Here is a 15,892-nt window from a genome sequence, read left to right on the forward strand (position 1 = left end):
CCAATGTGTTATTTTTGTTTTACTGCTTGTAAATTCACAGTTCAATCATTTAAATGTTCATGTAAGATACAGGGCAAGAAATTCACTTATTCCGGTTTCATCCTATTCAACAACAATATACAATATCTGCACTTCTGGATGGCTTTGTTTTAGTTATTAAGTTATTAGTTATTACATTATCCACACTTCATAATTTCTCACTCGAGATTTATCAATTCTGGTATTTAAACTATATAATTTTACACATTAATCCATTTTAAAAGAAAGGACCTTGAAAATTATCATCAATTAAAATAATATCATCAATTTTGTTTAATTATTTTTTTTTAAGTACTAGGCAGGGGCGGCTTGTCCTATGAGGCAGGTGAGGCAGTGCCTCACCAATGAATTTTACGCCTTATTAGGATTTTTACTATTTTCAACGACACATTTCGGCCAATAATTTGTGTCTTTTTTCTAAAATTTTAAAAATAAATATGGAAAATTATATTCTTATTTTTATCTCAGTAGGTACTCGTTGCTCCCTTAATTAAACAGCGCGCTGAAACACTCGACACAACATGTATTTTGTGACGCGAATGAGGCAAACTCGGAGCTTGCCTCTACAGCGGATATAGAAATCATATCGTTAATAGGCAAGCAACCTGCAATACACTCATAAGCGGTATGAGTTGAAAAAAGACAAAATTGAGGCTAGCCTCATTTCCGTGCTTGCAAAAGAGATGGACAACAATATTTGCGCGCGGAGAACGTGCGATTCCAATGCAGTCTGCATTTGCAGAAGTATTCAAAATTAGGCCGTTGATTGTTTTGCCACAAATCTGTGTGTGTATAAATTGATTCAAAATTTCGGTAACAGAATTTTGTCTTACGAGTGCCTACGTTTGTGTGTGTCGCGTTAGTGCTTTGTGCTTGTCATAATTTGATTTCGGTAATCGTTATTTAAGATTACGAGTAAATCGGAATTTTTCTCTACTAACGTTAAATGACAATAGCAGTTCTATTTTTCTACTTTCACGTATGATGATAAATTGTATGTAGTTAAGGAATTAAAACGGCCGGTTCCTTATTTGAGTAAATCGTTAATTATTGATCTATAAAAAAGATTAAAATAAATCCAGAGTATTTATGTTTTATATGTTTTTCGTTTTGTTTTTTGTTATAAATCAAATAGGTTTATTTTATGTTGTATTTGATTTTTTTCGATACGTTTTCTTTAAAGTTTATTTTAATTTTGTTTTTTTTTTAAGTTATATTAGTTTTTTTTGACCACGTTTCCCTTTCCTTTTGTCCTGTCATTCCCATCCTTTCCTTACAAGAGTTCCTTACACCTTCACGTTGGTTCTTGGTGGACAGTTAAATGAGTTTACAAATTTGTTTATTTGACTAAGTAGAAAATATTTAAGTAATCTTGATTTATTTATATTTTGGAGCGTATTGTGCTTTGCCTCATCAACTTTTCAAGTCATGAGCCGCCCCTGGTACTAGGTAGTTTGATCGTTAAAATGTGGTAGGTATACTTATTTAAAGGATACCTTTGTTTTTAAATAATTACCATTGTTAAAAGAATCTCCATCGAAACGAAATGAATTTTTATAATCCGTCAACACCATCATTACGACATTACCACATCCGATTTTTTTTTTTTCAGCTTGAATTTGAACATTTATTCTCGATTTATTTTGATTTTAACCGTATTTAATATGTACCTTAATAACTGAAATAAACAAACGGGATCGCGTGAAGGGGACAGGTGACGATGGCGAAACTACACACTCAAATTGAGAACTTTCCTCGCTTTCTCGTTTTCATGTGAATGTTTATCTACAATACTGGATAAAATGAAAAGGTAAAAAAAAATAACTAGCACCCTTTTTTGAGAGTTTATTTCATTCTAGCATTCTACATATGATACCAAAGTTTAAAAAATTCAACATTAACTTTTAACTATGTTACTACATTTTGTCGATGAGTGTTGACTAACAACGCTATTTTGGCATTGTTTTCAATTTCTATTAGTGTTGTTAAATAGCTGGCTATTTTCAAAAATAGCTTTAAGAGCTGAATATTTATCCGGATATTTTCCGGCCACCTATTTCTTGAAAAACTGGAAAGATGGACGAAGGCACGTGGGCTTGCTTAGTTTTATTGCACTTGTTTAATTTTTGACACTAATAGGTCACATATTGTCAGTTGACGAATAACAACAACGTGATGTACCGATTGTGCAGTACTACCACCTATAAAACTGGTTTCACAATCAACTAGAAACGATACATTTAAAATGACATCCAGCCAAGATAATTTTTAGCCACTTTAATCTACCAGGTATTGAGAATTTTAAAAATTTATGACCTGTTAAAAACTAGCGTTTCAAAGAACGGCTTCATTTTTTTGGTCTATAAAGACAAATACAAAGTTCAATCAAGTGCAATGGATTGGTACCTCCATTGATGATATGCACTAAAATTCGACCATGAACTCTCGTTTTTAAAAAATAAAAGTATTTGATTCGTTTATTAAATGAAGATTTATTACAATTACAAATAACATGAAAATATATACAAAAGATCTAATTTGTAGACTGGAATTCTTAATATGTACAAAATTTTACACTGCTAAAATCAATCTAATAAATTATAAACTAATAAAGAAGTGAAATAAATTAAATTTAAATCTTAAAATACACTTTTTAAATTACTTGTTTATAAATTTTCTAAAGTTCAGAAATTTCCAAGAAAATTAAAAAAGTGGAAATTCAGTCAATCTGATCTAAAAGCGTAATGGTTTCTTTCCTCCCCGTTTCTTCCTCTTCCTCTTCATCTTCCTAAAACCACGGAAACAAATTACATATATTAAAAAAAAATAGCTAACCACTTACATCAAACCCAAAGCAATTCTGCATATCATTTTCCGTACTCTCTTTCTTCGGCTCTTCAGATTTGTACACTCTTCTTGCTGACTGCAACGCTTTTATAACATCTTCACCATTGAGATCTACAACAAATTTATAACCAAAATGTTCGAAATCAACACCATTTACGTACCACTATCTGGCATGATATTGTCGTTCAATAACTCACTACTCCCATCTCCACCTACTACCATCGCTTGCTCCTCTCCATCCGCCAACTGTATGACTTCCAGAACAACGTACTGTTGACCATCAGAACCTTCAACAGCCATCATGTCAATCTCCCCTTCTTCGTCCTCTTCGTCCGAATCCATCCCCGGTATAACCTCAACCTGTTGGCCGTCGATCATCTGTATCTTCTTTTGTCTACCTAATTTCAATTCCATCTGCTTCCTCTGAATACTCGGATCGGGATCATGAGCCGCCATATGTCTAATGAGGTTTCCTTTGTGTCTAAAGGCTCGCGAACATTCTGGACACTCATGAGTCTTTTCCCGAGGAGGTGGAGGGATGTAATCTGGATTATGGTACAAGTTTTGGTGCCTCTTAAGGAGTTGCTTCTGACGGAAACTCTGATCACATTGATCACAATGGTACGGTTTTTGGTCTGTGTGAATGAGCATGTGCGACTCCAGATGGCGTGCTGATATCGAAGCGTATGGACATAAATCGCATTTGTAACATTTTTCACCCTCGTGAGTTTTATTATGAACCTAGATAATAGTGGTAAAATATTAGAATCATAAACGTTTCATAGTGTTATCATACTGACCTTGTAACTATACCTGTCAGGGAATGATTTACCGCATCTTTTACATTTTAATGGCTTATCAGAAGTGTGAAGCTTTTGGACGTGAATTCGTAAGTCTGTTTTTCTCCCACAGGTAGTGGGGCAAAATTCACAATGAAAGACGGGTTTATCACCAACTGAAATTTACTTTGTTGTTAAAAAAAATGGTTAAGAGATCATGAGGAACTTACTATTATGGGTTAATTTGTGAGCCTTTAAACTATTGGACTGAGTAAATTTAGTTTTGCAAATGTCACATTCGTACGGTTTTTCGCCGGTGTGTATTCGTAGATGGCGCTTTAGCTTGAAGGTGTCTGGACTAGCGTATGTACAGTGTGGACACTGAAAAATGAACATAATTTTATTTTTAACGAAAATTTGCAAAGTGTGTTTTAACAATTATTGCAATCAATACCATAAAAAATGTAATAAAGTTTATTTATTAGTTAATAATTTTACTGTTAGGTAGTTTTACATGTACTCAAGAATTTTGAGCCAATTTTGTTAAAAGAGTCTAAGAATATTATTTTTGTGTTTATAAAAATCAAGCACCTCGTCTGAAGTACCTTACACTAACCCAAAACGAAAGCTCTCGTGAAAATAAAATTGATTTCTACGTAATTTCTGTTTTTGCTGTCGATGGAGACCCACTGTCAAAATATGTACAACTCTACATTATAACCGAAAACAAAATTTTACAATATTATAACTAAATTTTGCGATTTTTGTTTTCTGGTAACCTCCATAAAGTAAAAACCAGTGACGTAAATGACACTTCTACAGCTTTTTTGACTTGGATTTTTCAATTGTTGTATTTTTCTTTTTTTGTTTCTTCAATATTTCGAGTTTTTCAATTTTCCAACTTTTAAATCTTTAAATATTAAGATTTTATATTGTTTCGATTTGAGTTTCTCAGGTTTACAATTTTTAATTTTTCAACTTTTCGATTTGCAATTTTTCGTTTGGTTTTTTATTTTTTTTATTTTTCAATTGTTCGATTATTCAATGCTTGGATTTTACAATTTTTTATGTTTTTAATTTTAATTTTTCCAGATTTCCGTCACGTCAATTTTTCGATTTGCGCTTTTCCAATTTTTCATTTTTCTCATTTCTTCAATCTTTAAATTTTACAATTTACAATCGATTTATAATTTCTCGAGTTTCCAATTTTTAATTTTTCGATTCTTTGACTTTTATTGTCTTTATTTTTACAATTTTTCGATTTCCGATTTTATAATTTTTAATTTTTTCAATTTTTCGATTTGCATATCTTCAGTTTTTCATTTTTTTGTTTCTTCAATTTTAAGATGTGTAACTCTTCGAATTTTCATTTTCAAATTTTTCAGTTTTTCAATTTTCCAATTTTTTGATTTGTAGTTTCACGGGTTTTCAAATTTTAAATTTCCAATTTTCCTATTTTTCAATTTTAGTGTCTTCAATTTTTCCTTTCGGTTTTTTACTTTCTTTTTTTCAATGTGATGTTTCTCAATTTTTCGATTTTAATACTTAAAAAAATTTACGATTTCAGACTTTTTCCATTTTAAATTTTTTTTATTTATTCGATAGGTACTTCTTGTTTTAATTTTTTCAAATTTCCGATTTTCAATTTTTCGTTTCGGTTTATTTTCTTTATTTTTTCAATTTTTCGTTTCTTCAATTCTACGAGTCTTCATTTTAAAATTTTTCGGTTTTTCGACTTTTCATTTCTTCAATTTTTCATTTCGGTTTTTCTTTTGTTTATTTTTCCAATTTCCCGGTTTATCAATGTCCTGATTTTATAAATCTTCTTTTTTTCAATGTGAAATTTTTTAAATTTTCGATTTTTCAACATTTAAATTTTTCAATGTTTCGTTTTTTCAATTTTTAGTTTGCAATTTTTCCAGGTTTCATTTTAAATATGTAATAATAATTATAATTAAAAAAAAACGCTTTTTCAATTGTAGAATTTTTGAATTCTTCCATTTTTCAATTATTGGATTTTAAAACTATTTCATTTATTTAATTTTTCGATAATTTAATGTTACGGTTTTTCGACTTTACAATTTTGACGATTCTATATTTTTTTTTTAATTTTTTGATTTTCCAATTTTTCAATTCAATTTTTTTCAATCGTTAAAGTTTTTCAATGCTTCAATTTTTCGGTTTGTAAATTTTCAATTTTTCTTTTTTTTTCTTTAATTTTACGATATGCAATTCTTCGAATTTTCATTTTTAAACTTTATTTTAGATGTGTAGTTTCAGGAGTTTTCATTTTAAAATTTTCCGATTCTTCAATTGTTCGTTTCGGTTTTTTATTTTCTTTTTTCAATGTAATATTTTTTAATTTGTTTTTTCAATTTTTTCGATTTGCAATTTTTCGATAATATTAATCCTAATAAATTAAAAAAATACGATTTTAGAATTTTTACATTTTTCAATTATTAGATTTAAAAACTTGCTCATTTCTTCGATTCTTCTGTTTTTCATTTTTTCAAATTTCCGTTTCGGTTTATTTTCATTCATTTTTCAATTTTTCGTTTCTTCAGTTCTATAACATACAATTCTTCCAGTTTTCATTTTTAATTTTTCGGATTTTCGGTTTTTCAATTTTTCATTTGCAATTTTTCCAATTTCCCGGTTTTTCAATGTTCTTATTTTATCATTTTTCTTTTTTTCAAGGTGAAATTTTTCAATTTTTCATTTGCAATTTTTCTAGGTTTCATTTTAAATATATAATAATAATTAGAATATATATTTTTTACTTTTTTAATTTTACGATTTTTGAAAATTTTTCCATTTTTCGATGATTGGATTTTATAATTTATTCATTTATTCGATTTTTCAATTTTTCGACTTTTAATATTTCAAGTTCTTAATACATATTTAATTTCTCAATTTTGCGATAATTCAATGTTTTAATTTTTTTTCAATTTTTTAATTTTCCAACTCTTCGAATAAAAAACAGAAAAACTGCAAAACTGTAACACTGAAAAATCAAAAATGAAAAAACGAAAAAGTTTAAAATGAAAACTTTGAAAAATCTAAAAAATGGAAATTAAGAACTTAAAAAATTGAAGAAACGAAAAATTGTAAAATCAAAATATTGAAAATTAAAGTAATCGAAAAATCCGGTAATTCGAAATCCAAAAATTGCAAAACTGAAAAATCGATTAATTTAAAAACTAAAGAAAAATTGAATCAACTGGTATAAAATGGAGAAAATGAAAATTTAAAAATCGGGAAATTGAATGAAAAATCAAAAAATCAAAAAACTGAGGAACTGAAAAATCAAAAAATGAAAAACTGTAATATGAAAGTGAAAAAACGAAAAACTGCGATTTCAAAAAATTGTAAAATCGACGAAAATGGAAAAACGAAAAATTGCGATATCAAAAAATTGGTCGAAGGTAGCTTACGCTCAGGAAAGTAAAAATGGTTAATTACAAACATAGATTTCTAAATTAATACACAAATTGAGCTTACCTGATACGGTCGTTCGCCAGTATGACACCGAATATGCCGCTTTAACTTCGACAATTCAACACTAGCATATTCACACTCTGGACATTTATGAGGCTTTTCATGAGTATGCTTATACCTCACATGCCTCACCAATTCCCCTACAAACAATCCAACTCAATAACATTTCCACCATCCAATAAAAATCGCGCATTACCTGACGTAGTAAACGCCGAATCACAATATTTGCAAGAATGTGGCTTAGTACCCGTATGCGTATTCACATGGTTCTGCAGTGATGCTAAAGTCTTGAAACCCCTTTCGCAAACGCTACACTTATGTGGTCGCTCTTCCGAATGGGACTTCATGTGACGGGACAGAAGATAGCGCTTCGGACTCGTATAATTACAGTAGTTGCACATGTGGGCTTGCGAAACCACCTGCGACTTCCGCGGTAAGATTTTGACTATCTTTGACTTGTCGTCGTCTGTCTCCGAATCTATCACACCTCCTTCTTCGCCTTCGTCGAAATCGTAGACCGTCATATCCTGCTCTCCGTCGGTTTGCTCTCCGTCCTTCAAATCCGATGGATCTTGTACTATCAGCACGTAACTGAGTTCGCTGGAGTTGGTGTCGGCCGGCACTACTGTGACTCTTTGATAAGCGTTACCCGAGTTGATGAGGATCTGGTTTTCGGATTCTTGAACCGGTAGTGCCTTGAAATGAACATCGAGGCATTAAATAAATTAAATTTACAGTACTTTTTGTTTATCAAGACAAACGAGTAAAATTGGCAAGAATTTTTACATATTATTTAATGAAGAATATTATTGTATTAGTAAATGTATCACTAAATGTATTGTCGGGTTCGTGTTCTTCATGTTTAAATGAGCTTGAAAACTTCAGGGCTAGCGACAGTACTTTATAGATATAAGAAGAATTTTATATTTTTTTTTTATAAGCAGCAATATAAAGTCGACGGACAATGAAAAAAACAAGAACAAACAATTTGCTGGGACGTAATACCACTTAATTTAACCTTTCTTAGGTTGTGAGCCTTGTAATTATCATCAATGCGATATCTGAAGTTTAAAATTCAAAAGACAAGAATTATGACGGAATAGTTACGTACTAAAATAAGATTGTGGACATTTAGGCTATTTCAGTCTGATGATTACGCATATTTTTTTTAATACATGCTATTTAGACTTATCACAAATATTTAAAATTGATTAGATTCGATAAGCTTAAAAGACTACTTTAAAAAAAATATATCTAAAATTTTTAATTTTAGATACATTTATCTGTAAATTAAGGTTTATTATCTACAAAAAAAAATGAGAGTATATTGCGTCCTAGTCAAGCCAAACACACTATTCAGTATTTAACAATACTATAATATTATTTATTAAATAATGTAGGAGCATTTAAATTTTCAATAATTTATCCTTATAAACAAAAAAGTTACGAGTGAGATAACTCTTACATGAACAACCCTTAATAAGTCTTAGAAGTTCCCCTCATTAGCATTTGGAACGGCTGTTAACAGACAAATGAAATTTGAAGAAGTAAACTGCAAGGAAACTTCCACATAATAATTAAAAACTATACTATACCGGGTGTCTGGAAAATGGCGGATTAACTCTTCAGTATGTTTCGGTAGTCACAAAAAATATTTAAAAAATTCTTTATGATGTACGCTATAAAAAATTGCAATTTTATAAAAGTAAAATTGGCAACACTGCACGCATCTAATACGTGAATTAGCTCCGGCATACTCAAAATTCCTGCCTTGTGCATATAAGTAAGCTCGTATGTTTCCAAATTTTGATAATTTTTTGTAAAAGTTAGTCATCAGTACTTGCTAAGATAAAACTGATTTTGATAGATGACATAGCTCCTAAGAAAAGAGAGGGTGGGTGGGCGGGGCTAGTACCTGCTAAGATAAAACTGATTTTGGCAAATAGCGTACCCTCTAAATTCTACATTATGGGATTTTTCTTAGGATTTCCGTAAGAAATTTCGTATGATAATTCCTAAGCAAAAATTCTGTTGTTTACACTATGTGATTTTTCTTAAGAAAACACTCCAAGTGAAATCCTAAGCGATTTCTTAAGCATTCATAGGCCGTCCCTAGGAATACGACGGTGCCCATTTTTTGTGAATAGCTTGAGAATGTTGTACAGAAACTTTTAAATTTGGCACTAAAATAAGGTAATTTCCACCGGTTCACGATATATATTTTAGGTTACCTACACCGATTTGTCACTATTGTCAGCTGATTTTAGATTCGTTATTTATTCGTTTACGTTTTTTGATGTACAGTTTCGGCCAGAAAATCTTGGCCAGTATTTTTCTGTCATTTAAAAAAAATACGATGTAGTCTATGCTTTATTGTCATAATGATTGACACTTTTAAAAAATAAATTTTGACATACGTCATCATCCACATTCCAGTCTACGTCAAAATGACAAACATGGCAAATTTGAGGTTATAGGTACGTAAAGCCTGTTTCAGAGCTTATGTCACTGGAATGACAAAACTGCCCAAGATTTTGTGGCCGAAACTGTACAATATACTTTATGTCTTCTCAGACATAGTGTTGTCACCTCTTTATAGGTTAGAAAATTTTAGATTTTAGGTTAAATATCAAAACGAACCCTAACATCAACAATCAAAAGCAACTTCACAAAAATATAAACACCAAAACTCGAATGTTGATCATAGCGTTCATTCCTACGGCAATCACAAGAAAATCATAAGGAATTTGCTTAAGAAAGTTCCTAAGAAAAATCCCATAATGTAAACTGACCTTTAAGAAAAGAGAGGGTGGGTGGGCGGGGCTACTACCTGCTAAGATAAGACTGACTTAACATATGACATACCCTCTAAGAAAAGAGAGGGCAGGCGGAGGGGGCTAGAGTACCTGCTAAGATTAGGCTGATTTTAGCAAATGACGTATCCTCTTAAGAAATTTAATTAAAATAATACAAGAAAAAACACTACAGATTCCAAAGCACTGTCAAATTCTGGAATACCTAAAACCTCATGATTGTTTTAAATTTTCAAAAAAAAAAAAAAATGGGTCCCAAAAATTAACTCAAAAACAGGTCAGGTCAGAATTTTCCAAAAATACAACACCAAAGTCCCCCAAAATTCTTTTAAATAATTTACAAAAAAAAATTCAAGTCACCCGAATTAAAAAAAAAACTGCGGCGCTCAAGGCTTTTTCAATTTCGTAAAAAATAAAACACTCAAAGCTCAAAAGATTTTTCCAAGTTCATCCAGCAACACAACAACATTGTTGTCAAATGGAATTTTATCAAATTACTAGCTGACCCGGCAAACGTTGTTTTGCCATATAAACTATTTCTAGTGAATATTCTGGTAGTTAAATAAACAATTAAATTAAATAAATAAATTATATATTATACATAAAAATTTATCGTACGACAATGATTATATTCAGCAGCCATCTTGCAACCCTTTTGCGCATCTGTGGATGAAAGTCAAGATACTAATATTGTTATTACAAAATGAGGGTTGGTGGTAAAAGGGTGAAAATTTAGGGTTATATGTATTTATGATGCCAAAACTTGAAAAAAATTTAAAATGTCCAAAAAATAAAGAAAATTTTACGACCTATTCTCAGACCTACCGAATATACACGGAGGAGTTCGGTTACAAACACTGTGACACGAGAATTTTATATATTAGAAGAAGAAGATTACAAAAACAACGTTATCGTTGTACATTCTAACAGAAATTGTAATTAAACATGGTCGTGGGGCAGAGAAATATTAACAACGTGTTATTACTAGTTATTGTGACAATGAATGTGTTGTTTAGTTGTTAAACGTATCAAAAGAACCAATTTTAAAATTATTATAACGCCACCAAAATGTGAGGATTTTTTTTACTATTTTTCCCAAGCTCACCAGTTGATTGTTAACAGCGTAGCGGATAGTTAACCCGACATTTTCCAGTCACCCGGTATAGCAGAAAACAAATCAACTCTAGATTATTCTTAGATAGACTGTATCTTCTCAACAAGCGCCCACTTAGTTTTCAGGCGTTCCCAAAATGAAATAAAAAGCTAATAAGATCCAAAATATACATGTAATTGATCGCAATTTCGCACTAGTTTACTGCTCCCAAATTTCATTTATCTACATGTTAAGTTGGTAATTTGCATATGTTTTTGTTTCAATATATCAGAAAATTAAACATATACTTAAAAAAGTTAATAAAGTCACGAAACGAGTATTAATCACCATATATTAACCAAAATTAGGTTAAATAATGCGACTTATCGGGGGTTAGATTTATACTTTGAAAGCCAGATTTTACTTCATTTTGTTTCAGAGTTTTTTTACAGTAAATTTAACTCAAAACCACTTCGTTATAAAACTGAATCAGTGACAAAAAATTTGCCACAATTTAAATTGTGTTTACATTAATACTTTAGTAGGTCAGGCGTTAGTTGCCCACATGTTATGTGTTATCACTTGATTATAAATTAAAAAAAAAGCTATATGGTCAGAAGTGAAACAGAATCACAAGCAATATTTGTCAAATTTCTAGCTATGTTGAACAAAAAGAGCAAAATCCTTTCATACTTAAATGTCTACAAATTATAAATGCCTGAAAAATCAACGATAAAATTTTCCATGATCAAGGTAATCTACAATGGTGATTAAAATTTTCTAGTTTCCTTTATCCTTTTCTGAACCACCAAAGTGGGAAATCAAATATCACCAGCCAGGGGAGCAGTAAATTTAGTAAAATGAAAGAATTTACTAATGGCACTAATTTAAGTCCATTTTAGGTCATCATAATTAATTCAAACTGCATAAATCAATACGTTAATTAGTCCATTCCACAAAACCTAAATATAATTAAAAACACTCAATGGATTATGAATCATTGAGCAAGTTGACTTCGTTTAATAATTTGTTATAATAAATAATTAAATTGGTTCAAACCCCACTGGCGCTCCTACACCAACACATTTCACAAAAAAAAAAATACACAAATATACCTCTTCCCCTTCTTCAGTTTCCATTTCTTCTTCATTGTGAGGATTAATTATAAACTCTTCACCTTCATCGCCTCCCGATTCAGAAATCCCTGTCATAACCGTCATAACTGGCTGTCCATCACCTTTCGCCTGGTAATAATAAAGACCAGCTTGATCAACAAAGTAAGTGCCTTCTTCAGCCTCTCCTTCATTTTCTTCTGCTTAAATGAAACGTCAGTAGTCTCCAAATGCCAACTTTAAACTTAACTCACCTGCAACTTGGTGTATGGGGGCATCATTCCCGATTTCCTTTTGAAATCCAGCCAAATAAGATTGGATCTCTGTAACATTCTCCGAGGAATCCACACCTTCCAATTTGATTGGATTTTGGGTGAATTGTGCAGTCATACTGCACGTATTCTACTCCTGCAATTTAAAACAAAAATAAAAAATCTCGTGCCACATCCCCCCGACCGAATTTCAAAAATTTCAATTTGGCGTTTTCCCTCCAAAATTCCCGACTTGAAAGTGGCCTTACAATTCGAAATGTTCGTCAAGGCAGCCTGCCGCCATTTTCCCGTTTAACTGCAGCTGCGTTAAAAATAGGACGCCGAGTCGCTTCTGGGCCGCATCCGTCCCCTGCAGCCCCCCAGGGCCCCAATTTTGCCGCTAAATCCGTGACAATCCATACTTGACGAAGCTGGATGTAGGGGGCATTTCAACAAAAATTTCGGGAAATTAGCACGGTTGGCGCTGTCATCAACGTGGAGAAGGCATAAAGGGAAAGTGTCGCCGTGCACAAAAATGCCGATTTTCCGCGTTCGCGGGGCCGTTGGCGGCCCAAACCGGCCCCAAAAGGCGGCGGAGCGCCGCCGCCGCCGAGTGCTGTGCGATTTTGGGCCCGTTTGGGGGGTTAGGTTCGTATTTGTGGAAACTCGACTCACCTTTTAACTCCAAGAATGTCCTGTGAGGGCGTATCGCAATGGCAGCGTCTGTTCGATGCACTCAGAGATGGCGAGGCCAGCGGAGCAAGTAGGACAGGGATCGACGCGTGAAGCGCATGCGCGGGGCGAGCGCGGACGACCAATGTGAGCGCGTCTAGGCTGTGGCGGTTATTTGAAATGGGCAATTGTCGTGGGTTTTTGTTGTTGGGCAAAAATGACACTTTTTCGGGACGTGTGGAATGCTGGACGGATTTATGGTCGCGAGGGTTTAATTTGTTGGGTTGGTTGGCAATCAAACAATGGAGTTATTGCTTTTGCTGAGGCTAACATGTATTTTAACAATGAAAATCATTTCACGAAAGATTTCATCTTCTATGGGATTTTATTGTTCAGTGATTTGTGTTATGCATCATTGTACTTTCTAATGATTTTCGGATGTAAAATTTACTTTTATTACAGCCATTAAAATTAAAAAAAATATACAAAGTTAAAGTGTTTATTGAAAGATTAGGAATAAAAAAGAGCCGCGTATAAATACATGCCTACTTAACTGGTAAACAGAAAAGTTTTAATTTATAGGAATAGATGATACAGTATGAATTAACAAATGGAAAGAAAACTACATTTGCTTCATGTAGTTATAACATTATTAATCCGAAACTTCTGTTTGGAAATTATATTTTTCAACTTTAAAAAATTGCAAAGATAACGTCTATAATAAAATATCAAAAACCAACTTAAGTATCTAAACTACAACTTTTTCCAAAATACACTAATCCAATAAATACAGATATACATCGTATAAAAGTTAAAGATGATGTTTTAAAAATAGATACATGTACACCCAGTTTCAGATATTATTTATTTATAACTATATTTAAATATGTGAATTCTATTTAACTTTAAACAAAGATAAATAAATCCGTAAATATCGTCTTTTCAGTGGACAACAAACAAAATGTTTGCTTAGTGGGGAATTTTACCTCAAAATTATTTCTCCCCATTACCATAATATAAAAATCTTACTTATAATGATTGCAGCAAAATAGGTGTAAAAAAGAAACCCAAGAAACATTTACATTTAGTTAAATATAGAAAAACTAATAGCTTTAAAGTTATTTTTGCAGAACTTACCTCACCCCGGAAGCACAACTAATTCCCTATGCATATTAACACGTATCAGCTATTTTTTGAACAAAAAAGTCATAAATTTAATTTTATAGTAAGGACACGTTAATAACAAGGATTTTAAGATGTCTGACATTGTCATGATTTATTATATCCACACAATTCTGAAAGAATTGCAAAGGTATAAAATATGTCGCTTCATAAACAACTGAACATTCGATAAAATTGATTTACCCATGGGATTACTAAAAAACCATAATTATAGAAAAAGAGCATGTTATCAACATGTTTTAACATAACAAAATTTCCAGAAAATAAGTTGATCAGGAAATAAATATAATTACCAGAAAATATTAATGCGTTAGTAAGATTTTTTTATATGATCCTCCAAGCTTAGAAAATTCGTTCACATGATGTTTTCACCTCTAATTCAAAGCCATTTTGGATATTTAATACATTTCTTTTTAATAAGTATTGTATTCAATAATGACGAAAAGACTAAATGACTTTGGTATGTGGTGAGTGCTGAAAAATACAGCTACTGCTTGACGATTCTATAGAGAACATTATCCGTACAAGAGACACCCTGATGACTTCTTACTTTGAATTTGTTGGTGTTTGCTTACAATCTAAAATTGATTTTTTTTCCAAATTATTTAAAAAAAATTATGATGGTAAATATCAAAGACTGTTACGTATTGTTGGTTGCGTGTTAAATTGTTTCTGTTGATTTAAAATTTTGATAACTTTCAAACAATACTCGTCGTATCATCTTTGATGTGTGGTGTAGAAAAAATATTTAAACAAATTTATTTGGATTAATATTTGATGTTTTCCTAAATTAGGAGTTAAAATAAAGGGCCTGGATAACACACACAAAGTTTTTAGTGACTTAAGTTAAACTAAACAAATGATAAAATCATTTTTATTGAATGTACTAGAAGCTGTTTTTTGTATAATAAATTTATATAACAAATGTTTTATTAAAAGTTTAATGAAATTATTTTTTTAGTGACTTGTTACATTTGTTTGATTACAACTGTTGCAACAAGCAACTAATAAAAATTTGTTGGTCAGGTAGAGAAAGCCTGTTCATAAATTTTCATAGGTTATGGGCCCTGTATACTAGAGGGGGTGATTTGTATCATATTCATAAACTATTCCGCAGGATGTTGCCCAGTTATATTTAAAAGAAATGTTTGTAATAATCCTATTTCAAAATATTTTATTGCTTCTTAATTGAATCTGTGTTACGTGAAATGTGATAATGAACAAAAATTTAAAGAAAATAACATTTGATTATTATGCATTTACAGGAACCTGCAATTTGACTGACTGTATTAGTTTTTTTTTTTAGGTTTTTCATTCTAACAAATTTATTTTTATTTTTTCTAATGCTACGTATGTCTATAGAGCGGAAAAGAATAAATGAACAAAGATAACAGGTATCAATTAAAAAAGTCATCAAGTTGGCTTTGGTTTTTTGTAAACATTGTGAAGTATGTCTACAATTAACCTCAAATTTAATTGATGACAGCATGACAGCTCACAACGTGGAAATGTCAATTATATACAGCTGTACGAATTAATAAAACACATGCGTTTTTGTTTTTTTTTTTAATTGAACACCCGATATGCCTGTATTCTTTATTTTATT

General features: G+C 31.3%; 1 protein-coding gene across 3 annotated transcripts; it reads right to left on the bottom strand.

Moving 5' to 3' along the window:
• Positions 1-2,502: 2,502 nt before the first annotated feature.
• Positions 2,503-13,215, bottom strand: LOC135135007 (transcriptional repressor CTCF-like). 3 transcript variants are annotated; one of them, XM_064063941.1, is made up of 10 exons: positions 13,108-13,215; positions 12,436-12,589; positions 12,185-12,381; positions 7,360-7,858; positions 7,167-7,303; positions 3,896-4,046; positions 3,687-3,841; positions 3,048-3,627; positions 2,882-2,997; positions 2,503-2,827 (listed from the first exon to the last, which is right to left on the bottom strand). In XM_064063941.1, exons 2-10 carry the CDS (start codon positions 12,569-12,571, stop codon positions 2,759-2,761), a joined length of 2,040 nt encoding a protein of 679 aa, XP_063920011.1. In that variant the 5' UTR covers positions 12,572-12,589; positions 13,108-13,215; the 3' UTR covers positions 2,503-2,758. The 3 variants fall into 3 exon arrangements, with proteins under 3 accessions (XP_063920011.1, XP_063920007.1, XP_063920008.1); XM_064063937.1 differs by having other exon boundaries at positions 12,185-12,384; XM_064063938.1 differs by lacking the exon at positions 13,108-13,215 and adding an exon at positions 12,702-13,097 and having other exon boundaries at positions 12,185-12,384.
• Between the last annotated feature and the right edge of the window lie 2,677 nt (positions 13,216-15,892).

Source organism: Zophobas morio, unplaced genomic scaffold, assembly GCF_036711695.1.
Source record: "Zophobas morio isolate AGI-343-1 ecotype UQ-CSIRO unplaced genomic scaffold, CSIRO_AGI_Zmor_V1 ptg000024l, whole genome shotgun sequence".
NCBI lineage: Eukaryota > Metazoa > Arthropoda > Insecta > Coleoptera > Tenebrionidae > Zophobas > Zophobas morio.